This window comes from Myxine glutinosa, chromosome 7 (genome assembly GCF_964187855.1).
Source record: "Myxine glutinosa chromosome 7, kmMyxGlut1.1, whole genome shotgun sequence".
In the NCBI taxonomy this organism is placed as follows: Eukaryota; Metazoa; Chordata; class Myxini; order Myxiniformes; family Myxinidae; genus Myxine; species Myxine glutinosa.
Window position 1 is genome coordinate 175,783,339 of NC_136267.1, and position 26,500 is coordinate 175,809,838.

Below are 26,500 nucleotides of genomic sequence, written 5' to 3' on the forward strand. Positions count from 1 at the left end.
AGCACCTCAAATTTAATTATTTAATACAACTGAATTGTCCACAGTGATGAAGATTTAATGAAATTACTTGCTGCTTATGGAACAATCTCTGCTCACTCTTAACATTCAAGTGCACCTGGCTTGATGCTGCCTGCACACCTGCTCAAAATGTGCAACTGCAATCTTATGGGGCAACAGCTGGGCATATTATCAAACCGTACCTGCTCCTTGACTGTAGCGAGGATTGATGAAGGCTCGGTGGAATTACAGCCATCTCCAGCAGGTAATTCGAAGGATGAAAGAGATCCAGAGCTTGTGCCCCCAGCATGTCCGTGCTGCAGCCAGGCCTCATCTGAAACAGGCATGACTCAGGGTCCTGTGGGCAGACACCCACCACCATATATGATTATCACCGTCACCTCTTCATCAACCGAATCAACTTTTCCACAAACAATCATCGTAACGTCACTTCCAATGCTATCATCACCACCACCACAAAAGCCTGGTATTGGCAGGTTAAGGTGGCTGGCTTGTGATCTTAGGGTCCTGAGTTTGAGCCCGTCATGCCGTTGAATTAACACGAGGTGGGTTGATTCAGCCTGTCATCCTTACTAGGACGACAAAATGAGATTGGATGAATCTGCACATGAAAGAGAAAGTTTATTGGAAGAATTCCCAATCTGAATTAAATCAAGGGTGGTGGATATAGGAGACCAGTCCTGATGTGTAAAAAAAAAAACTATATACATATATATACTGAAACGCAAAAGAAACTTACCACCTTTGAAACCTTTAAATATCAACAATAACACTGCGTGTAGTAAATGTGTGAACTTATTTGTGGACAATAGTGTCCTCACTGTCCGACAAAACGGTCATGGATGGTCACTTGAACCTTCAATGGTCACTTCATAGCACAGCTGTTGAACAGCCGTTTTGACTGTCAGTGATTAGCCAAGGGGTACGGGATGATTTTAATGAGCTGCACGTGATGTCTTGATATTGGCTTTAAAAAGGCCAGTGCAAAATGGGCATTTCAATCAACATGCCACGATTGTCAAGGGATCAACGGCAGCGTGCCCTGGGCATGCTGCAAGGCGGACTGAGCTACCGTGAGGTGGCACGTCGCCTTGGCTGTTCACACCAGACGATATCGGCCCTGGTGGACAGAGACACCCTCCACAACTCTGCAGATGACAGACCTCGATCAGGGAGGCCAAGAGTCACCACTGCAAGGCAGGACAGGCAGATGGTCCGAAGTCACCTGCGGGATCGATTCCGTCCAGCATCCCGCACTGCGGCAGAAACTCCGGGGCGTAAAAACCCATGGATCTCCAATGATACTGCACGAAGACGAATGCATGACTATGGTCTGACTGCCAGAAGACCATACAGAGGCCCCGTGATTACGGCTGCCCATCGCCGCAACCGACAGAGATGGTGCCAGCAGCATCAGCGGTGGACCTTGGCGCAGTGGAACGAGGTCGCTTTCAGCGATGAGTCAAGGTTCTGTGTGGACAGTCCTGATGGGCGTGAGCGTGTCTGGAGAAGAACTGGCGAGCGATATGCCGATTGTTGCGTGCGTCAAGCCAACAGGTGGGGTGGCCCAAGTGTGATGGTGTGGGCCGCCATATCAGGCCGGTACAGGACGCCACTGGTGGTTGTGGATGGGAATCTTAACGCCCAGCGGTATGTGGATAACATCCTGCGACCTCATCTGCTGCCATTCCTGCTAGACCACCCAGAACTGAAAACCTTTCAGCATGACAATGCTCGTCCCCATGCTGCTCGCTTTACCACTGCATTTCTCCAAGGCGAGAACATCAACACCATGCAGTGGCCTGCGCTCTCCCCTGACCTGAATCCCATAGAGCACCTGTGGGATGAGCTTGGGAGACGCGTAGTTGGCAGGGCCAGGACACGGGCAGAGCTGCTTCAGACATTGAGGACTGAGTGGGACAGAATCCAGCAGCAATCCATCCAAAGACTGGTAGGCAGTATATGCCGACGATGCACTGCCTGTATCCAAAACAATGGTGGCCACACACACTATTGAAAGGGGACTGACATTGCACCCTGTGCTGTTCTGTACTGGAGAACAAACTGATGAGATGGTGTATCTTGGTCAAAAACTTGACATGTCATCAATAAAATGCCAATGTTTCAATTAGCAATTGTTGGTTTGTTTTATTCTGAACTGTTACAATTTAGGACTGTCCACACAGAACCTTGACTCATCACTGAAAGCGACCTCGTTCCACTGCGCCAAGGTCCACCGCTGATGCTGCTGGCACCATCTCTGTTGGTTGCGGCGATGGGCAGCCGTCATCACGGGGCCTCTGTATGGTCTTCTGGCAGTCAGACCATAGTCATGCAGTCGTCTTCGTGCAGTATCATTGGAGATCCGTGGGTTTGCAAGCCCCGGGGTTTCTGCCGCAGTGCGGGATGCTGGACGGAATCGATCCCGCAGGTGACTTCGGACCATCTGCCTGTCCTGCCTTGCAGTGGTGACTCTTGGCCTCCCTGATCGAGGTCTGTCATCTGCAGAGTTGTGGAGGGTGTCTCTGTCCACCAGGGCCGATATCGTCTGGTGTGAACAGCCAAGGCGACGTGCCACCTCACGGTAGCTCAGTCCGCCTTGCAGCATGCCCAGGGCACGCTGCCGTTGATCCATTGACAATCGTGGCATGTGGATTGAAATGCCCATTTTGCACTGGCCTTTTTAAAGCCACTATCAAGACATCACGTGCAGCTCATCAAAATCATCCCGTACCCCTTGGCTAATCACTGACAGTCAAAACGGCTGTTCAACAGCTGTGCTATGAAGTGACCATTGCAGGTTCAAGTGACCATCCGTGACCGTTTTGTCTGACAGGGATGACACTATTGTCCACAAATAAGTTCACACATTTACTACACGCAGTGTTATTGTTGATATTTAAAGGTTTCAAAGGTGGTAAGTTTCTTTTGCGTTTCAGTATATATACATATATATATATATATATATATATATATATATATATATATATATATATATATATATATATATATATATATATATATATATATATATATATATATATATACACAGACTTGGCATTTAATATGGAATTTTTTTTTTGTGGGGGTGAACTTACTTTTCAATATGTCTTAGAACCAAAAGTTCATTGGAATTATGTTGAAATTATTCTAGATTTTGTTAATGTGACCTTTAAAAGAAACAAAAACCACATTTGACATTTCGAAACAAATAAATTGATCCTTGAAAGTGATGTAAACTGATATCGAAATCAATTCATGGACAGTACTGTGTTAAACTTCTGTACGTTTTCCAGAAGTATCTCTTTATTTTGCACATTAGCCAATTTTTTTTCAACAAAAACAAAAGTTAAATTACGACTGGGATTACGGACAGTAAAATTACAGTTCAGTACTTCGTGTAACCGCCACGAGCATTCAGGAGAGCACGTACACGTTGAGGCATGCTGTTCACGAGATTTGCCAAGGTTTGGACAGGAATCGCTTGCCATGCAGTGACAATAGCCTGCTGCAATTCACGCACAGAGCTGGGCTGCTGGTCCAAGTTGTCGATTTGACGCGTCAATTCTGCCCACATGTTCTCTATTGGATTCATATCCGGGGACGTGGCAGGCCACTCCATATGCTCTACACCACCGTCAGCAAGAAAGTGTTGGATCATGCGGGCACGATGAGGCCGTGCATTGTCATCTTGGAAGACAAAGTTTCCTCAAAAGGCTACACGAGCAAATGGAAGCAATGTTTCTTCCAGAATGGCCCTATACTTGAACTGGTTCAGGTTTCCATTCAGAACAACCAGGTCAGTTTTGCCCCCTGCATGAAAAGCAGCCCAAACGGTCACCCCACCACCTCCAGCTTGACTCTATACAATCTTTGTTGTAGGCTTCATGCACTTGTCTGCGCACTCGGACACGGCCATCTTGACGATAGACCAGAAATCTAGACTCGACACTGAAGATCACGTGATTCCAGTGTCCTGGATGCCATTGATTGTGCTCTCTGGCCCACTGCAATCGGCGCTGGCGGTGTTGTCTGGTCAGGCGTGGCTTTCTCAGGGGACACCTGGCACGATAGCCTGCTTGAACCAGTCGTTGGTTGACTAGCCTTCTGGATACAGGCACATTTGTCAGTTGCTGCCACTCAGCCCTAAGCCGATTAGCTGACTTGGTATGGCCATTGCGGACTAACCGGTGCAGCTGGCGATCATCCCTCCTTGTGGTTCTGCGGGGACGTCCTGGCCTCGGTATTGGAGCAGGGACACCCCTCTAAGCATTTCGTTTCAGGATCTTTGACACCTGACCTTGAGTGATGCCATACTGCTGAGCAATAGCACGCTGTTTCATGCCGTAATTTCGTAAAGCCACCACTCCATGACAAACAGCATTGTCGAGTTGACAGACCATCTCCAGAGGAAGCGGCAATAACTTTTGTAGACGTGCAGCAGTTGTTTTCCACTAATACAGAACGCAACAACCCTTGTATACCCGACTGTGAAGCCAATCATCAAATGCACCTGTCCGTACATTTTGCCACGCCACCTGTGATATAATCCTGTTGTTGACTTCTTGCTGCGACAGACAATCAGTGACATGGTTCTTTTAACAAATAAATCACCCAAGTGTAAAAGAAACTCACCAGATTGATATACTGAGTTAAGAAAGTAAGCCCAAGTCAAGAAAAAAAAAATATTCCATATTAAATGCCAAGTCTGTATATATTTATTATCTGTATATATATATATATATGCCAAGTCTGTAGTTGCAGCCCCCTATATATATATATATATACAGGGGGCTGCAAAAGTAGGTATACTGTAAGGAAACAGGTGGATTGGACGTCGGGGAGCCGTTGACTGGCCACCACGTTCGCCGGATCTCACACCTATGGACTTCTTTTTCTGGGGATGGGTAAAAGACAGGGTTTTCGCACGCAAGCCACGTTCTGTTGATGCCATGATTCAGTTCATACGGGAGGCTTGCCAGGAAATTGATGCTGATAAAGACCTTTGTGCCAGAGTGTGCATGGGTGTCCACACTCGACTAGTGGAGTGTGTGAATGCCGGGGCAAACAGTTTGAACATTTGAGGGATTAATATGTTTATTATTGATATGTTTATTATTGATATGTTATTATTGATATGCTTGTATAATCAATAAAATACGTTTTGTGCACACGTTTTGTTTTTCATTACTGTATACCTACTTTTGCAGCCCCCTGTATATATATATATATATATACAGTCACGTGAAAAAGTAAGTACACCCCATGTAAAGTTTTGACTTTTTCAACATATTTCAACATACAGCTATTTGATCTTCATTTCAACAATATTGAGAGATAAACGTGATATAATATAACAAATATCATGAAATATTTGCATTTTGTTGTCCATTGTATAATTTAAATAAACATAAATGCAAATGTTGCAAGTGGGAAAAGTAAGTACCATATACGAGCGTATAAAATTTAGTTTGCAACAAATTTTTTTGAATTTGGGCGATGGCAGGCCAAGATGACCAGGTACCGGTGGGTGTAGAGAATGTGAATGAATTAATGACCCAGGACCAGCAGGATCAATTGGAAGGGGGGGTTGATGAGGGTGCAGCAGGAGGAGGAGAAAATGGCGGCGCTTCGCACGCGGCGGCGGAGGCCGAGCCCGCTGTGCAAGTGGGTTTGCCCTGCAGTTATTCATGACGCAATTCAGCGCATACATGGAAGAGTCAAGATGTGAAAGGAATAAAATGGGTGAAAAAATGGACAACATAGCTATAGATGATCGGATGGATAAAAGGAGTAATCAGATGGGCACGATGAGTGAGGAAACAAACTGCAACATGAAAAAGATGGGAGAAAAGCTAAACGAATCAATGTGTAGGCCTAACACGAAAAAGATGGGGGAGGACATTGGGTGTAAGCCGAGCGAAGAGGTGGCAGTGGTACGCGACGAGGTGAAGCGGTGCGAGGAACGTGTAGAAGGGGAGATTTCGGAGGCGCACTGGGAAATGGAGGGGTAGAAGAAGGAATGATTGAAATTAAAAAAACACAAGGAGAGACAGGGAGTGAATTAAGGTAGGAAGTGATGGAATGTGTACAAGGTTTGTGTTCGCACCGGGATGAAATGCTTGCTGACCAAATAAAAAGTTTGCAGGTGCTGGAAGACAAGCGGTGGAAGGAGAACCCCGAGGTGAGTGGCGATGATTTCGGAAATGTGTTTGGTATGATCGGGTGCTCGGTGAGCTTGGAAGAAAGGCGAGACCGGGCGTTCGTGAAGGGCCCATTGAGAGGTGTGCGACTGGTACGGAGTAAGCGGAGAGAGAGTGCGCACCGGTGTGTGCGGGTACGGAGTGCGTGGAGAAAGAGTGTGCACCGGTGTGTGCGATGACGGAGTGTGTAAAAGGCGTGTGTGCACCTGGGTGTGCGAGTATGGAGTGGGTAGCGGGTTGTGATGACGCGGCTCAGGTATCGACACCGACCAGGGTAGTGCTCAGTGGGATGAGTAGCGCACGCGAGCCCCCGGTGAGTGGTGCGCCGTGTGAACCGGAGGGAATCGGTGCTGCGTCGGTCTCACAAGGACCGGCGTGCACGATTCATGCCTCTGGCACCCGCACGGTATTGTTGGCGCCATACCAGGGTTGGCGTTGGCGTTGGCGCAAGAGCGATCAGCGAGGTTCGAGGGGAAATGCGGAGTTTTGCAGCCACGCACCTTACCGGGTGAGGTGCTCTGACGCTGGCCGGTTGGGTCATCGTGCGTTGGACCGCAGGGACCCACGCAGGGATGGACCCCGGCACTTGGGCCCAATTCCACCACCCTCCGATCGTCAATGCCGGCCGGATAACTCATACAGGCAACCAACCACCCGCATGGATCGCTCGGCCCTTAGAGGCCGAGCCGCGACCAAGTACCTCCATGAATGGGGGCTCATCGTGTAGAGGGCTGGGGGGAGTATTGTACCCCACGTGGGGGAATGGTAGTGTGATCATTCCTCGGGGGAGGGGGGCATGAGCACTATTTTAGGGGGATGGCAGTGTTAGCCCATGGAGGGGCCAACAATGGTTGCCTCCATGGGGTACCAAAACTAGCCGAGGGAGGGCTCGGATAATCGTTAGGGATTTAGAGAGACCATAGGGACTGAGAGTTAAGTAGTGACATGAACAGTAGAGGGGACGTAGAGAGTTTAGGTGGTTGTTAAAAGAAAATGGTGTGCAAAGTTTAAAGGGACGACGAGGGAAGCACGAGTTGTAGGGGAAATTAGTTAGATAGATGATGCAGTGTGTAAGTGTGAATGGAATTGAATAAATGGTGTGAAAATAAATGGTGTGGAGTGATTGGTGTGGAATGCATGGTGCGAATGATTGAATGGGGGGAGAGGAACCCATTCACGGAGGCCCGGCGGGGTAGTTTAAAGTTAGGTAGAGGGTGCAGGTAAATTGCATGGATATTGGATATTGACACCTGTGGTGCTGATGGTAGAAAGTAGTGTTTTGTGAAGTGCATGAGGCTGTGGAATGGCTGGGCGTGTGGTTTAATTGATAGTAATGGTTATTGAGGCACTCCGTCACTGGTAGATTGTCGGCCAGGTAAGGCCGCAGGTAGGCTCTGGGAGCCAGTTGGGTTGGCGTGTGAGTGGGGCCCGAGGATCCAGGGAAAGGACCCGGGTTGCCCAATGCCAAGGTGGGCATTGAGGGGGTAAGCGCCAGGGAGGGCCTTCCCCAGGTAGATTAGGGTGAGGAGCAGGCAAGCTCTGGAGGCGGCTCCAGTGAACGGAGGGGCGCAGGTAGGTAGACCTGCTGGTAGAGCCGCACGACCCAGCCCCGAAATTGTGCGAGGGCACAGGTAGAAAATTTGTGGGGTGAGACCCAAATTCAGGAGGGCACCACAGTATGGGCAATGGGAATTCGGGTTTTTAGAACCGTAAAGTTTAAGGAGGCCTTCTGCCAGGGTACGACCCCGGGGAGTTTAAATGAGTAATGTTGTTAGTGTAGTTAGGATGTGAGACCCCTTCGCACCATCCACAACCATTCACCACGGAGGACAAACTTTGCACCGCATGGCTCTGTAGGCTGTTTGGAAAGTGAGATGCATCACGACGTGAGCGGAACATTGTTTTATTCCATCCCTTCCTTCCTGGGAGAACCTGGGAGGGATTTGGGGACGAATTTGGCGTTAGACGGGGACATGGGAGACAAGACGTAGAGACGAATTCTAAATACAAGGGGGGCTAGGGTAGTGTAATCAACGGTGGGGGGCACGTACGATTAGGGACGAGCTTACTCCGCTCACTCTGCCGCGTCCTCTCACCGTACTAGGTATGGTGGTACCTGGTTACCTTGTTTTTTTGTGTGCCACTGTTGCTTTTCCATGTGCTTGTTGCGCCTTGTCTTCCTCCCCGCCCAGGACCATTTGGAGACCCACCTGTTGCAGCATCTTGCTGCCAAACATCCCTCCATCCATCACCTTATAGACCACGAGCCTTGTGGCCCTGCACCTCTGCTGTGGTGGCTTTTGGCTGTCCCATCATTTTGCACCTTCGGACCACCTGTTGGGTGACATTCTGGCCAACCATGGACCACCTGTTGGGTGGCATTGAAACCCACCTTTGGACCACGTGTCAGTGGCCCTGTTCATCAGAGAAATGGCTCGATCTTGAGGAGGTGAAGATTTAGATGGCCCTGATCTTCAAATGGCCTGTATTGCAGTCTAGGGCAGCCGGTTTTTGTGAGGGAATCTCTCAAGACAAGAAGCCGCAAGATAACTCCAGCAGAAAGTCCCTCCATTTCCTTTCTCCATTTCTTCCCTCGAGTCCAGGTCCTGGGTTATAGTGTTTGTAAATAAAGGTTAAAGTTTTGTAAATGTAAATGTAAGAATGTTGCCCACCGGCTATGTGTTTAGTTTAAAAATTCCGGAAATACGTGAACAGTTGTGGGTGTGAGTCTGTTAGTTAGCTGCTCAACGCATTAGGAGGGACATATCCAGTGTAAATGATGTCGCACACATGGGGTTGGAGTTAAATGTTAGGGGAATTGCTACATCTATGTGTCACACTAATGGTAAAGGTAAAAATTGAACGGACTCTACCGGTCGCTCCACCTAAGGTCGACTCGGGACGAGTCTGGTCGGAGAGGGGGGTCATGTTGCGGTTTTGTGAATAAAGGCAACCCCCCTATAGTTAGTTACACCACAACATGTAGCCTCGTATAGTTAGTTATTTCTTATTAAATGTAAAGCATAGTCCCCTTTCCAGTGTTAGGATGCGTTGATATGCGTTGAGGCAGGCAGGATGTGCTTGTTGCAAGTTTGCCTCATTGAAGCCGAAAGTGCCTCGTCATAGGACTAGGCCAGGCCCTGCAGGGCCGAAGGAGGGGCTAAAGGGAGTGGCCAAGGAGGAGCAGTGAGCAACCAATGGGAGCTAAAGGGAGTGGCCAATGAGTGAGCAACCAATGGGAGCTAAAGGGAGTGGCTGAGGGTGACCAATGAGGGGCTGTCACGACACGTGACCCCAGGCGGCCAATGGAGGCCCATGGAACATTCGAGTGGGGTTTCGGGGGGTTATAAAACCCGGCCCAGACTCCGTCTCTCTCTCTCTCTTGCTGGGCTCTTGAGACTCTCTCTTGCTGGGCTCCCGAGACTCTCTCTTGCTGGGCCCCTGAGATACTCTCTTGCTGGGTTCCTGCTCTCTCTGACGCACGCGCTGGTCTCCTGCTATACTCTCCCTCACTCGCTTGGCTCCTGCAGACTGAGTGCTCCTCTGGTTCCTGCTATGTGCACATTACTGATCGTCGTCGCTGCCGCATCATCTCCGGCTGTGGTGTCCTAGGTTGGAGCGAATCTTGGGGCTTCCGTCAAACGAGCCCATTCACATGAGCTGCACAACCAAGCCCATCCGGGCATGCTTCGTGCGCATTACCCTCTTCCCCCCCTTCCCCGAACGAGTGAGGGCCCTTGTCTGGGCCCATAGGTAAGGCCGTGAAGATTCTTCGCTTTGTCCATGTTCTGTAAATACTGTGAATAAATACTGTTTGGTTTCCAACCTGGTCGTCATCGTCCTTTCCAATGTTGACCTAGCATCGCCCCGAATTAAAACCGCTTGATCGGGTTCAATATCCTAAACGACGCGGGTCACACGATGCACAACCGCTCGGGCGTCCAGGATCAGCGTGACTCGTGCGGGGTTCAGTCACCGTTCTCACAGCTGCGTGTCTCTGAAGGTATTCGGGTGGTGACTGTTAACCCTTCCACGCGTAGCTGCGGGCTCGGTGGCTGGAGTTGCCGAGCAACCCGTCCACCACGAGTACAGTAGTTGTGGTTGGCGGCCTCGTGGACCCGGAGTTCGAGGGGGAGCAGGGCTTAAACCCCCCTTAGTATGTAGACGAACCCGGGATCCGCAACAATATATATATATATATATATATATATATATATATATATATATATATATATATATATATACATATATATATATATATATATATATACATATATATATATATGTACATATATATATATATATATATATATATATATATATATATACATATACTATATATATATATATATATATATATATATATATATATATATATATATATATATATATATATATATATATATATATATATGTACATGCATACGTACATACTAGACAGCGAATTGCTGCTAATACAGGCTAACCTACTCCCTTTAAATTATCTACTCAGCAACCCCTTCTTCCATTCGCCTGTACACATTTCTCTCAAAGCCTTCATTCCCTCCCACATATTCTCCTTGTCCAACTGCCTTCTTTACACCTTCACAAACTTCCACTCAACCTCATCACTCAGTTCCATCAATACCTTCATCCACCCCCACTCGTATCCCTTCTCTCACTCCCTCTTCTACTCCTTCTACAAGCTGCAGTGTTGAACTAATTCAGTTCAGCAGTGCAGGAGTGCATATAAGTCAAACAAACAAACATCGCAAATGATCTAAATGCCAAAAGGGTATGTACAGATAGTAGTTAGGGTCTAAGGGGTCGGAACGGTCTAATCTCTCAAGCATGCAAAAAGGGTCTAAAAAGGTCGAAGAGTATAAAGCTCCAAATGGACAAGGGTACAAGATGTCTCATGTCTGAAGGATGTAAAGGGGTCTAAATGTTAAGGTCTAAGCCCTAAGGGATCTAAAGGGTATAAGATATTGTTATGTCGATTGGGTAGGGCATATCTAGATCCAGGTAAATCTGCATAGGTAGGTGCTTCATCTGTCGTGATGGGGAAACCTCACCTGTAATAAGTTCTGTTAGCCCGGTTTGTCGGATTAAGTGTACACCTGTGATCATACGAGGATGATCGGGTGATAGGTAGAATAGGGACTAAGCTAATTCCCCGGTGAGTCAAACCTGTGATTTATCCATTGTCCCTTAGGGCAACACATCACATACATTCGTTAGGCCCAATAGCGCACCACATTAATTAAATCCCCCCTTACAATGACTTACGGAAGCACAGACCGGAAGCGGCCACGTACAACGCCGGCATGAAGGCAAACATCGCACAGGCAGGCCGAGAGCTACACCCAGGAGAACTCGTGATTGACAGGGAGGAGGGGCGAGTTGGACGCAGGTTGCTGATTGGAGGGTAGGGAAGATGAAGGACGTGCCACATGACAATGTGACACCAAAGGCGCTCGGCAAATCAGCGAGGACGGTGCGAAAAGACGGGTAAGAAGCTACGCACTGGTTGGAGGAGAAGCGCCGGTGACGTGTGAAGGTGCGAAAGGTCACAAGGAAAGGAGGCACTGATTGGCAGAGGAAGAGGGCTGACTTCAGAGAACGAGCGATAAAACTGGCTCGCCGGAATTTTAGCCCTCCTCGTTTTGGCTTCCTTCCTGCTTGGACCTCTTCCCTGTTTGCCTTTCGTTCCCGTTTTGACCTCTTCTCTTGTGATCCGAAGATTGCCCTGCTTGTTGGACATTGGAGAGATGTTGGAGCACCGACGATCCTCTTGCCCGGCGTTTACGCACGGGACCTCGCGGGCGATCGCGCAGGGTCACGAGGCTTGCCGGCAGCGGCGTACGTGGGCCTGACGGAGCACGAACTTCAGAGCCTGGACGGCCGAACGGACCCGACATCCAGACAGATAAGCTCGCATACACAACACGATGAAACATTAATTTTATTATCCTTCCCGTTGTCTTGTATTTGAAGTCTGTGAGTGGGATCCCAACCTCGGTTTTAGTTCTTCCGTCGCGTTCTTTGTTATCGGGTCCGTTAATAAATATTTATTGTTGTACATTTTACATCCGTTTTTGGTTTGATTTATTGATTTGCAGGTGAAGACATCGTCGGACCGTCAGGTAAGCCGTGGCATTCTCCCACAAACCCCCCTGCTCGTGTATGATCCGTCATTGAATTGGAAACGCCTTGTGAAGCTCGATTCCATCCGTGGACGCTCTGTCTTAATAGAGTCGTCCTCAGGACAATATCTAAAGGGTGAAGAGGTCTAAAGTGTTGAAAGGGTCATAAAGGTAAAATGGGTCTTCAGGGTCTTGAGAATATTAGGGTTTTATGGTTCTCAAGGGTCTGGAAGGTCTTTAGGGATCTTCTGGGTTTTTAAGGAGGTTCTCAAAGTTTGAGAGGGTCTTAGGGGTCTATAGGCTGCCGCGGCTGGGTCTCAAGGGGTCTAGAGGTATAGAGAGGGTTTAAGTGATATGTATGATTGTAATAGCCATGACCAACAGGAATAGCACGACACGATACAATCACACTAATCAGCCTTGACAACTCGGGCTAATTGCATACAAAAACTTTCATTTATTATAAAAATTACTCAGCCATTTATTTTAGCGGTGTATTGGCCAGATCCCTGCCTTGATCACTCCTGAAAGAAAATATAACCCGGCTTACGTACATGAAGCAAAAATATGCCTACTGTTTTTGTGCATATATAATACAGCACGGTTATAAAACTAGGATAATTAAAATTTTGAATTTGAGACTTGCAGACAGCATCGGCTTTCCAAAAAACTAACACAGCAGATGCATGATTTTTCTTCCCCACAATTGTTGGTGGAGTCAAACCTGCTCTTCAGCCAATGGGTTTGAGGGCTTCATACACATGCAGCTTCATTACATTTTTAATGTACAAGATACTGTATATATTTACCATAATTAAGTTCCCATTTTATTTTCAATATTGAAATACTCTGTTGGTATTATTAATGTGATTAATATTGAAATACTCTGTAGGTAGAACATTAATTTTATTTGTTTGCAAGCTTATTTATTGCCTCTAATAGTGTTTTTTTTCTTTCCTTTCAGATAGATCCATTATGGCTGAGAGATTACCTTTTACTCAAAGAGCGTGAATTGCTGCACGGTATGAGGTTTGTCACTGTAATTGCAGTTCAGCGATGGGGCGGTAGGAAATGGGAGGACATGCCACTTTGGACCCAAAAAGATTATAACTGTCACCAAAAGCTTATAATAACTGAATCAGAGATGGATGTAAGATCAGGAAGACATACCACAGTGACATCAACAGAAATCATTGACCGCATACAACATGTGTTCACAAAAAGTCCAAAGAAGTCGATCAGACAAGCGGTGAAGGAGAGTGGAATATGATATCATGCAATCAGACGATTTTGAAGAAGGACTTGCGATGGAAACCACACAGACCTCATTACTGGGTAAAGAGTTCTGAATAGAGTTTTGTGATCATTTCCTTCTGTGGATTGACGACTGTCCAGGTGTGTTACATAACATTAACTGGTCTGACGAGACTGTTTTGGTGGTTTGGTCAAAATGCATGACTGCCATTATTGCTCAGGAAATGATCCAGAAATGAAAGTCGAATGTAGTAAAAGTCGGCCCACCAGTGCTTGTTTGGTGTGGAATGACTTCTTCCCGACTCATTGGACATTACCTCCTCCGCGATACAATAAACAGACAGGTATACGTGGAAATGTAGACAGTGTGGTGAGTGCGACTAGAGTGAGTGATAGGTTGATGATGGTGAAAATGATGATTGGAAAGCTCTTGGTGAACGTCATCTCGGGATATGCTCTGCAGGTTGGTCGAAGCGATGAAGAGAAGGACAAGTTCTGGTGTGCGATAGAGAAGCTGATGGAAAACGTGAAAGATGAGGAAGTTGTTGTGGTGGGAGGAGACCTGAATGGACATGTGGGAAGGAGTATGGATGGTTTTGAGGGAGTTCATGGGGGTTACGGATATGGTGTAAGAAATGGAGAAGGTGAAAGGATTTTGGAGTTTGCTGATGGAGATGATTTGTTGATTTGTAATACTCAGTTCCAGAAAGAGGATAATAAGCTTGTTACATACACGTCAGGTGGGTCGACGACAACCGTTGACTACCTGATGGTTTGTAGGCGAGATAGGGGGCACCTCCGGGACACAAAGGTGATCCCGGGGGAGGAGGCTGTTTCACAGCACCACTTGGTTGTCTGCGACATAAGGGTGAAAGGTGCGAGGAGAGCTCGGCGGGTGAAGTACCAACCGAGAATGAAGGTGTGGAGGTTGAAAGAGGTGACAGTAAGGGAGGCATTAAAAGAGAGGCTGAGTAGGGTAGAGGATGATGTGGTTGAGCTTGAAAGTGGTTGGATGTCAATGAAAGCTAGTCTGTTGGGAGCCGTTGGTGAGGTATGTGGATGGACAAATGGACCACCGAGGCACTCGGAAACATGGTGGTGGGATGATGAAGTTGGAAAGAGGATTGACGAGAAGAGGAAGAAGTTCAAGGAGTGGCAGAAGGCGAAGGGTACGGGAGCAGAAACAGCAGAGCATGAAAGTTATAAGGCAGCCAGGAAGGCTGCAAAGAAAGAGGTAGCAAAGGCGCAGGAGGCATGGAGGAAAATGTTCGGAGAACGCTTGGATTCGGGAAGAGGGTCAGAAAGCAGTATTCAGGATTGCAAAGCAGATAGCGAAAGAGAGGTGTGATGTGATGGGGGTGAGTTCCTTGAAGGATGAAGTGGGACAAATCGTTGTCGACCCAGATGGAATTAAAGGAAGATGGAAAAGATATATGGAAATGCTGTTGAATACAGAGAATGAATGGGATGGCAACATAGAGAGTAACCCAGTTTTAGGACCAGCAGAGAAAATAACTGAGAAGGAAGTTGAGGAAGCGATAAAAGCAATGAAGAGTGGAAAAGCGGGAGGGCCGACGGGAGTTGTGGGAGATATGTTGAAGGCAGCAGGAAGTTGGGGTGTGAAGAGAATGACAGAGATCTGTAATCTAGTGGTGAAAGAAGGCCGCATTCCAGTGGATTGGGAACTGAGTACCCTCGTCCCTCTATACAAGGGGAAAGGTGACCCTCTGGAGTGTGGCTCGTACCGAGCGATAAAGTTATTGGAGCATGGAATGAAGGTATTGGAAAGGGTGTTGGAGAGGAGGATAAGGAAGAAAGTGAAGATCGACGAAATGCAGTTTGGATTTATGCCAGGAAGAGGAACGACAGACGCGCTTTTCATTGTGAGGCAGTTGCAGGAGAAGTAGATGGAGAAGAGGAAGAAGTTGTTTTTTGGGTTTGTTGATCTGGAGAAAGCATTCGATTGGGGTTCCACGCAAAGTATTGACATGGGCATTGAGGAAGTTAGGAGTGTAGGAATGGTTGATCAGAGTAGTGATGGCAATGTACAAAAGAGCGCGCACAGCTGTAAGGAAGAAGGACGGGAACAGTCGTGAGTTTGAGGTGAACGTGGGAGTGCATCAGGCGTCGGTACTAAGTCCACTACTATTTGTAGCTGTGATGGAGGTGCTGGCTCAGAACGTAAAGGAGGGTTTACCGTGAGAGTTGTTGTATGCAGATGATCTGGTGTTGATTGCGGAAAGTATGGATGGACTGAAGGAAAAGATGAACACGTGGAAGGAATGTATGGAGACAAAAGGTCTGAAGGTGAATATCGGAAAGATGAAGGTGATGGCAAGTGGTAAAGCATGTGGTGAGGTGGAAAGAACTGGGAAGTGGCCGTGTACTGTGTGCAGGAAGGGTGTCGGAGTGAACTCCATTCAATGTACAATGTGCGCTGAGTGGGTTCATCAAAAATGTAGTGGTCTGAGAGGGTCATTTACCAGTGTGGCAGCTACATTCAAATGTAAGGTGTGCACAGAGGGAGCTGCAGATGGAGGAAATGTTGAGTTGGATCTTGGAGACGGCGTGAAGCTGGAAGGTGTGAAAACATTTTGCTACCTCGGAGACATGCTGAATGGAGAAGGTGGATCAGACTCGGCAACGGTTGCTCGAGTGAGATGTGCATGGAAGAAGTTTCGGGAACTGAGTGGCGTGCTGATGAGGAGGGGATTGTCGCTGAAGCTGAAGGGAAAGGTGTATGCTGCATGTGTGAGAAGTGTTATGATTTATGGGAGCGAGACATGGGTAATGAACGTAGAGCAGCAACGAAGGCTGGAAAGGGTGGAAATGCGAATGGTTCGATGGATGTGCGGAGTATCGTTGAGAGAGAGGAAGACAAATGATGAATTGCGAAAGATGATGGGAATATTGCCTGTGATTGATGCTGTGAAGAGGAACAGGTTGAGATGGTTTGGTCATGTGTTGAGGAAGGATGAAAGTGACTGTTTGAGAAGAGTGATGGAAATTAATGTAGAAGGAAGTAGAGGACGGGGAAGACCGAGAAAGACTTGGCTAAAGATGGTGGAAGAAGAAAGGCGGGCAAGAGAGTTAACAAGGAGAGATGCAGAAAATAGGGCAAAATGGAGAAGATTGTCATGGGGACCGCAAGGCTAACCCCCGCTCTAGCAGGGAAAATGGCCTTAAAATGCCTGTTGTTGTTGTTGTGTTGTATACGTGGAAATGCTTCAAAAGTTATTCTTCCAAAGATTCTGCAAAGGGACAACACAGATGGTGCCTCTCCACACTTCTCAATTGAAGTTCGTAATTGCTTGGATACGGTACCATTTTCCACACAGGTGGATCAGGCAGCAAGACCGATCGAGTGGCAGGCCACCGAGAATTCCAGATTTAACCGCTTGCGATATATTTTGTGGGGATGGGCAAATGAATACGTGTATGCCAGCAAACCCGCTAATTTGGACGAATTAGAAAGTTATATCCACAATGTTTTTGCTGATTTGCCAGAGGAGTGTATTCAGCGTTCAGTGGAAGATGTTGTTGATTGAGAAAATAAAACCCATTAAGAAAAAGTGCTTGGAGTGCAGGAGCTTATGTTGAAATTTCATGTTCACACTTTAATATATATATATTTGTGAAGAAGTATCTGCAGTTATCATTGAGGTTAAAGCACGAAGCTGGCAAATGCAGCACAATCGATTCCCTTACAGATGCAGCCATTGACCCGACGCCTCTCTGGGAAGCATCAGTGCGGCCGGTATTTGCCAAACAAATAATTTGTGTGTCGGGTGCAGCTGATGAGCGCTTTGGGGTTAAGGGGATTTGAGGTCATATTTGCAAGCAAAGCTGGTGTGAGGCGTCATAACCGACTTCTAATTGCCATTTTGAATGTACGGCGCAGACCTCGGCACGACCTGGCCCACAATATGAGCTTCAGGGAAAACCAAGCAAGTGGAAAAGGTGAAGAGGTGAGACAGTCAGCCCCAAGAAACAGCATTACTTGAATTATATGTCTTTCAAAATTGCATTTAATCCAGGCAGCTTCTATGGTGCGAATAAGCTCGACAATCTCAATCATGATTTGTCAATCCAGGGTACTTTATATATCAGGTGTGAATTGGAAAAGCAGCTCCGGTTATAGGAACGTGTTCATCGCCCAGTGGAATAGGATTAGACTCCAAACAGTACTTTCAAAGTTTTGTGGGTAAGGCATTTAATCATTTTGTGCGTTGGCATACTTTCTGTTCAGGCTGCAGTCCTATCAAATTGCATTCACTTGTGAATGTGAAGGATATTGCATGGCATCCTTCAAAAAAATGAGGCCTTTGGGTTGAAAGGTAGGTTGTGTAGGTAGTGCCAATGCTATTGAAAGATAATACAGGTGGCCTTTGAAAATAGTGAACGTTTCCGTGGCTGAAACTCAATCCTGAGTAGGTTAACGCACATTCACAAAGTGCTTTTTGGTTAGATCAGGAATTTGGAATTCATAACCTGCATGCTGGCCTACAATGGCAAATTCTTTGCAAGCAGCACCATGGGATTCTTGACGCTCACCAGCAGCAAAGTTGGCAGATCGTACGCATAGGTTAGCATCCCTCTGAACGATAACATAGTTATTGAGGCCCTGCCTGTGAAACACCAATCCGACACATTCTAATTGAGCTGGTAATGCAACCCAGGCAACAATATAACCTGGATTAGAATAGAACATCAACTAGAACAGAACACAGACAATAATATAATATAACACACACTAGGATAGAAACCAGACAAGAATATAACACAGACCTGTAAAATGTAACCCTGATTACAATAAAACCCAGACTACAGTAGACCAGCGGCAAGAAGCTCTAAAAACGGATATACCCCTACCGGAGGTATAACAAATTTAAAGTGGTAACAAATTGAAGCTTGGGCTCTCTAGTTTCTAAAAATGATGTTGTACTTTGCAAAATTGCTGCACATGTTCCTTTAACCACCTTTCTGCCCGAAACTCACCTGAAAATAGTACCTCCACGCACCTTCAAATTGTTTGATTCTAGTGAGTTGAAATCACAATTAAGCCACATATACTGCTGTTTCCTGCATATACTGCTATGTAGACGTATTTGTGGCTGTTTTGGGGCTGCATTTATGATCAGGGGGTCTGCCATCCCCAAAAAATTACATTTTGGCCTTTTTTCAAATTTTTGCCAGAGTTTCCTTCCTGATTAGCTGTTAAAGGGTATAACAACGTGGATGTTGACTTCAAATGGTGTCACTCTCGTCTACTTTCTAGAAAAATAAGGCTTGGAATAAAGTTGTAACAATTACCATGACTTTCACCTTTTATTTCCAAAAGAACAAAACACCGTGATTGCGCACATTTCATCATTTTGTGCCTTTTTAATCGAATGTCTCATTACACAACTTGGGCTTTCATTTCTGAGTTTTATGTACTTTGATGATGCATTTCTCCTATTATGTAGTTGTGCTGGGTCTATGGGGGTCTTTGTGGGCGTTTTCAGAGCAGGCTGCGGGGAGGTGGCATCATACCCTGAAAGTGGCGAGCTCGATTACCAAAACATCATTTTAGTCTTCATCCTCATGCTCATCATCTTGCAATATAGTGACAGTGTTTAGGCAGTTGTTGCAGTTGCATATGTCTATGCATTTCAGGCCAGCCAAGACACATGGACATTTTCTACCAACAGTGCAGTCTGTATCCTTACAGTATAGGTGGGTCAAGTCGCGTAGTTCCCTTTTATTAACTTTGGTTAATATATTTAGAACCACAAATGATACAACGATACCTTTTGGTTTATATGATACAGAAACTCATAAAGTTTCGTGAACCCCATCAATACACTTCAATTTGAGTTCTGTTTGTCGCAAACATGACATCAAGGCGGCACACGAGTTCTCGTCATGTTCGGCTCAGCATGGTTGTGTCCACCAGTGAGCATACAGCTGTGATAGGAGAAAGAAGATCTTGCAGATTTTGTAGACTTTGTGTTGGAGATGTAAGTGTGTGTATGGTAGGTGTGTAGCAGGTGTTGTAGACAACATCTTTGACAATCCTCTCCACCAAAAAAAAAAATCAAGGGGGTTATGTCGAGATTGTGGTGGCAGTTGGTCTGCCTCGGTCAATCCAGTGACCTAGAAAATTTACATTCAGGACGGCTCAAAAGATTAGGGCCCAATGAGGGGGAGCGCCATTCTGTTGAAAAGGGATATAGGGTTGCAGGTCTTCAATCTGTGGGAAGGTGAATCGTTCCAACATGTTTATGTAATTTGGTGAGGTTATTGTATCCTCTGCAATGAAAAACAGACACACCATAAAAACACACATATACAAATATAAATTTAATTATTTAATCCTGTTCATTAATCTAACAAGCGTTACGCCTCGGTCCCCCGTCGGGGAAGTGATGTGAGTTGACAAAGTGGAAGACGCAGAAAACATACTGAGGGGGAGCGATATTTGAGGGTATGATAGAGGATATGATATTTCGCTTTCGTCCTCCCCTCCCCTCCCCTCCTCCTCCTTTCCCTCCATCCTCCCCTCCCCCCTCCATCCTCCCCTTCCCCCTCCCCCCTCTCCCTCCCCTCCCCCCTCCATCCTCCCCTTCCCCCCCTTCCCCTTCCCCCTCCCCCTCCCCTGTTGTGTTGCAGGGGTGTGTGTGGTTTTGCATGAATGTGTTTTTGTTTGAGTGGTGCATGTTGCAAGGGTGGTGGTCGGTTTTTTGGGGGGGGTTTTTGGTGTGTGAGTGAGTGGATGAGGGGCTGTTGATTCTGGGAGTGGAGGCGGTTTTGTTGTTGTAGTCTCTATTCTCACTGGCTGGGGGTGGAGGTATGTATGCATCCAGGTGTAGTTGCTGCATGTGGAGGCATATGTGCCCCTGCTGGCCAACCTTAGCTGACCGTATCGAGGTTGAAGGGCCGAAACGGGATGATGCTGAGGACCTCAACTGAGGACCCGGTCAGTGCGGCACACTTGTGACCAGGTGTGTTTTGAAATAATGTTTGTGCTGGTGCTACCAGTGACTTCCAGGAAAGACTGGGTGGCGACCAGGAATAGGCTGGTGACGCTGGAGAGACAGCATCGGGGGCAGGTTGCCTTGTAAGCCATTTTGCCAAGCTGTATGGTTTGGATTGTGTGGCACCCATAATTTACAGGGTTGGTTAAAAATAGAGAACACCCCAAGGGCTCTCCGAGAGGTGGGGCGGAAGATGGGCCCAAACGGACGGATAAAACGGATAAAGACCCCTATACTGATGTTGACAAACGAGAACGGATTGTGGATGCAAGTCTAGTAAGGTGTCAGTGTGGACGTGAGTTCGGATCCATCAGAGGGTTGAGGATCCATCTGGCCCGGAAAGTGTGTGGGAGTGATCGTGTGGGAGATGTTGGTCCATGGTGTGATGGTGTGCGTGTGGAGGCATGGCAGGTTCGAGAGAAGTGTGGGTGTGGACGTGAGTGTGAGTCGGTGAGAGGATTGCATATCCATCAGAGCCGAATGGGGTGTGTGCATAAGGTGGGTGAGGAGGAGGTACAGCAACGCAGTGCCTTTGAAAAGGGGACACGTAAGACGACCTGGAGAAACAGCCAGGTAGCAAGCCACAGTGTTGTATGTCCTGGGATTGTACTTCAGCAGTGAAAGGATGTGAGGAGGAGAGTGAAATGGCCAGGTATGGGCGAAAGGGAAGTATGGGAGAGAATGGATGGAGTGATGTGTGTGGTGCTTCATCGGTTGAAAGGAAGGGTGGAAGATAGATTGAGAAAGATGAATGAGATTGTGTTTGAGTATGCATGTGTCACGTTTGGAGTGAAAGAGTGTGTAGAGAGGGATGAGAAGGAGGTACGTTTGAGCAGGAGACAGAGGGAGATCCATGGGTTGAGAATGGTGTTGAGCTTGAATGGAAGATGAAAGAGGGCAGTGGAAGGAGAGAGGAATGGGCTTGAGGTGTTGACGAAGCAGGTGAGGATGAGGTTGGTGAAGTTGAAGAGAGTGGAAAGGATGAAGAGGGGAAGAAAATAGAGGCAGAGGAAGAGGTTCTTTGAGAATCCTTTTCAGTTAATGAAGGATCTGTTGGAGCAGTCTCGATTTGGTGTACTGAAGGTACCGAAGGAAGAGTTGGAAGATCACCTGCATGTCACGTATGCAGACACAAGGAGGAACGAAGTGGTGGAGGACATCGAAGGATTGGTGAGACCGACAGAGCCAGGTGTTCCATTTGATTTGTCAGAGCCAAAGATGTCTGAGATTGAGGCAGTTTTGAGGAAGGCACGGGCGGCATCGGCTCCAGGACCAAGTGGAGTGCCATACAAGGTGTTTAAGTGTTGTGAAGGCATCAGGCAGTATCTGTGGAAGGCTCTGAAGGTGGTGTGGATGCAAGGAGTGGTGCCCAGTCAATGGACTAGGGCGGAAGGAGTTTATATTCCAAAGCAGGAGGAGTGCTGTGACACTGGAGCAGTTTAGACCAATATCATTACTCGATGTAGATGGAAGATATTGATGAGTGTCTTTGCGGCACGGCTCTCAGGCTTCACAGAGGGAATGGTTTTGTGGATGTTTCTGTGCAGAAGGCAGGAATACCAGGATCACCAGGATGCATTTAACACTCGGCAATGGTCTGGCAAGTGTTACAGGAGGCAAAGAGGCAAAGGAAGGATGTGGCGGTGGTATGGCTGGATTTGGAGAATGCATATGGGTCAGTTCCGCATGCCTTGATCAGGTATGCCATGGATTATATTTTGGGTGCCACAGAGATTCAGGGTTTTTTTGATGGCATATTATGATCAGTTTTGGATGTGGTTTGCGACACAGTCCTATGTAACAGAGTGGCAGAAGTTGCAAGTGGGGATCCCGATGGGATGTACCATCTCCCCTACTTTGTTTGTGCTGGTTATGGAGTTGTTGATACGTGCGGTGAGTGGACACGGGAAAGCAGTGGAGCTAGCCCCTGGTCAGAGTTTGCCAGCGATGTTTGCATTAATGGATGACCTGACAGTTGGCAGAAATTTGACGAACTGACTTGTTGGAAAGGTGGCATCCTATGACGGTGACACGTTGAAAGTCACTGAGCTTTTCAATGCCAATGTTTGTCTATGGAGATTGCATGGTTCTGTGCTTGATTTTATATATATATATATATATATATATATATACATATATATATATATATATATATATATATATATATATATATATATATATATATATATATATATATATATATACAGACTTGGCATTTAATATGGAATATTTTTTTTATTCTTGACTTGGGTTTACTTTCTGAACTCAGTATATCAATCTGGTGAGTTTCTTTTACGCTTCGGTGATTTATTTGTCAAAAAAACCATGTCACTGATTGTCTGTCGCAGCAAGAAGTCAACAACAGGATAATATCAAAGGTGGCGTGACAAAATGTAAGGACAGGTACAATTGACGATTGGCTTCACAATCGGGTATATAAGGGTTGTTGGTTCTGTATTAGTCGAAAACAACTGCTGCACGTCCACAAAAGTTATTGCCGCTTCCTCTGGAGATGGTCCGTCAACTTGACAATGCTGTTTGTCATGGAGTGGTGGCTTTACGAAATTCCGGAATGAAACAGCGTGCTATTGCTTGGCAGTATGGCATCACTCAAGGACAGTTGTCAAAGATCCTGAAACGAAATGCTCAGAGGGGTGTCCCTACTCCAATACCGAGGCCAGGACGTCCCCGCAGAATCACAAGGAGAGATGATCGCCAGCTGCACCGGTTAGTCTGCAATGGCCGTACCAAGTCAGCTAATCGGCTTCGGGCTGAGTGGCAGCAACTGACAAATGTGCCTGTATCCAGAAGGCTAGTCAACCAACGACTGGTTCAAGCAGACTATCGTGCCAGGCATCCCCTGAGAAAGCCACGCCTGACCAGACAACACAGCCAGCGCCAATTGCAATGGGCCAGAGAGCACCGTCAATGGCAGCCAGGACACTGGAATCATGTGACCTTCAGTGATGAGTCTAGATTTCTGGTCTATCATCAAGATGGCCACGTCCGAGTATGCAGACAAGTGCATGAAGCCTACAACGAAGATTGTATAGTGCCAAGAGTCCAAGCTGGAGGTGGTGGGGTGACCGTTTGGGCTGCTTTTCATGCAGGGGGCAAAACTGACCTGGTTGTTCTGAATGGAAACCTGAACCAGTTCAAGTACAGGGCCATTCTGAAAGAAACATTGCTTCCATTTGCTCGTGCAGCCTTTCGAGGAAACTTTGTCTTCCAAGATGACAATGCACTGCCTCATCGTGCTCGCATGATCCAACACTTTCTTGCTGACCGTGGTGTCGAGCATATGGAGTGGCCTGCCATGTCCCCGGATATGAATCCGATAGAGAACTTGTGGGCAGAATTAACGCGTCAAATCGACCACTTGGACCAGCAGCCGACCTCTGTGCGTGAATTGCAGCAGGCTATTGTCACTGCATGGCAAGCGATTCCTGTCCAAACCTTGGCAAATCTCGTGAACAGCATGCCTCGACGTGTACGTGCTCTCCTGAATGCTCGTGGGGGTTACACGAAGTACTGAACTGTAATTTTACTGTCTGTAATCCCAGTCATGATTTAACTTTTGTTTTTGTTGAAAAATTTTTTGGCTCATGTGTAAAATAAAGAGATACTTCTGGAAAACGTACAGAAGTTTAACACAGTACTGTCCGTGAATTGAGTTTGATATCACTTTGCATCACTTTCAAGGATCAATTTATTTGCTTCGAAATGTCAAATGTGGTTTTGGTTTATTTTAAAGGTCACATTAACAAAATCTAGAATAATTTAAACATAATTCCAATGAACTTTTGGTTGTAAGTCATCTTGAAAAGTAAGTTCACCCCCACAAAAAAAATATTCCATATTAAATGCCAAGTCTGTGTATATATATATATATATATATATATATATATATATATACCTGTCAGCAAATGGGTGTGGCTGAAATATGCCGAATATTATTATAAGGGGTGTCCCCACTAATTAGAAGGGGTGTCCGCATACTTTTGGTCATGTAGTGTATATATAGCACGATATTTGAAAAATGTATGGACGGATTATAACAAAACGAGGTGGACGAGTTGGTTAGGCAACAAGAATAAACCAATTCAATTTTGGTTCAGGTCCGAATCCAGATTGATCCAGAATCATTGAGATATAAAACATAAACTGTTCAGCTTTGTGGAGGAATGTGCTCTATCGAGTGTCGTTCTCGTTAGTACCGGGAGAAACAAATATAGTGTAGAGCACAAACTCTTTCAATTATTTTCTCAAGTGATTAATTCATGTTTCACTTGGTCAAATTTGAAGTTTGTTATCACACTGAAAACCAAGTCGAAGTTTAAGATTGAAAACACAATCTAAATCGGAGCATATGATAGTAGTGAATGTACAGAATCGTTGAACAATAAAACACAAATGCACTGAAGCATGGAACTCGGAAGTTCCTTTCACCGAAATGCAATCTTTCTTACGGCTCGTAATGATGTTTTTTCATGGATGCATGATAATCATCATCATCTTTTTTATGATCTACGGCCCATAATGGAGCTGCCACTCACACATCTTACACACATGGACAAACAGACGAGCCACGATATAGGACTATTAAACGAGGCAAATGCAGCCACTGAGTTTTGGGGGGGAAGTGACGTCACGTCCTGAGATACTCTGGGTACCAGTGACGTCACAATGGTGCCGCTTTTCTGACCAGTTGTACTATGTGGTTTCCCATCGCCTTCCCAGCATTGCTTGTCTGTGCACTATCCTTTTAAATGCCGAGCATAAAGCAAGGGAACAGCACGTACCATTTTTAAAGTCCTTGGTATGACTTGACCGGTTTTTGAACCACCGCCCTCCCAGACACGGAGCAGACGGTCGCTCTGACTATTACACCCCTGAGTCTGGGACCACTGAGGTGCTTCCGCATCTGTCATGTTTTTTTTCAGAAAACATTATCATCATATTACATCTATATGTTTCAAAAAAAGTGGAAGACAATACCAAACATCATAAATAAAATTTGAAAACACCACCGAGTGGTCAAAACGAAAGACCTGAGAATTGAACAGCAATACTATTTTATTCTGTCTCCATTTCTGAGCATAACTAATCAAGAGCACAGGTACGATAGGATGATACAGAGGTAGCTTGTCTTTGAGCTGCTGGGTGTCCTATATGTTAGCATTAGTCGTAGCGTATAAACTAGAACGGCACTCAGTAGAGCACAAACCTCTGCCAGGCTGAACAGTTTATGATTTGTATCCCACTGATAGGCCGGATCTGCATCTGGACCTTATCCCAAATTAATCAATTCACCTACCCGACTCATCCACCAAGTTTTGTCAAAATCCGTCCCTAACTTTTTGAAATATAGTGCAATATACAGTATAGTTTTTCGCCCTCTCTCAATGGTGAATAATCACTTTAAAATTATCATATCCAGATCCAGATTTTCACCAAATTCTCATATATTCATCCTTGTCACACCCTCAACCTTTCTGCCAAGTTTTGTCCATACCTTTTTGAGATATCCTGCTCACAGACAAACAGACAGACAAAAACAAATAGGGATGAATACATAACCTCCGTCCATCTTAGGTGGCGGAGGTAAAGATCCCATGGTGTCCTACATAGGTGATGTGTAGGTCAGTCATCATCATGCTGTCTAAATTCCAAATGCCTCCCAACTAAAGCAAATGTCAGGCCTGGCCAGGTAGTTCCTTAAAGTCCTGGGCCAAATAATTTCCCCGATTGACGCAACAAGAACGGCGGAATAATTGAGGCTGTTAAAGAAGTCATTGACCGTTCAAAAGCACTTCAGTGGCGGATATAGTCGTCGGGATCTGTGATGCCCGCATGCAGGCAACAAAACAAGTTGGTTGGA

General features: G+C 46.2%; 1 protein-coding gene across 3 annotated transcripts in view; it reads right to left on the reverse strand.

Moving 5' to 3' along the window:
• LOC137431851 (catenin delta-2-like) overlaps nucleotides 1–26,500 on the reverse strand; it is a 580,901-nt gene that overhangs the window by 495,021 nt on the left and 59,380 nt on the right. For all 3 annotated transcript variants that reach the window (XM_068123611.2, XM_068123613.2, XM_078782572.1), the window contains exon 2: nucleotides 201–355. In XM_068123611.2, coding sequence (XP_067979712.2) covers nucleotides 201–344 — 144 coding nt within the window. In that variant the 5' untranslated portion in view covers nucleotides 345–355. The remainder of the gene's footprint in view (nucleotides 1–200; nucleotides 356–26,500) is intronic.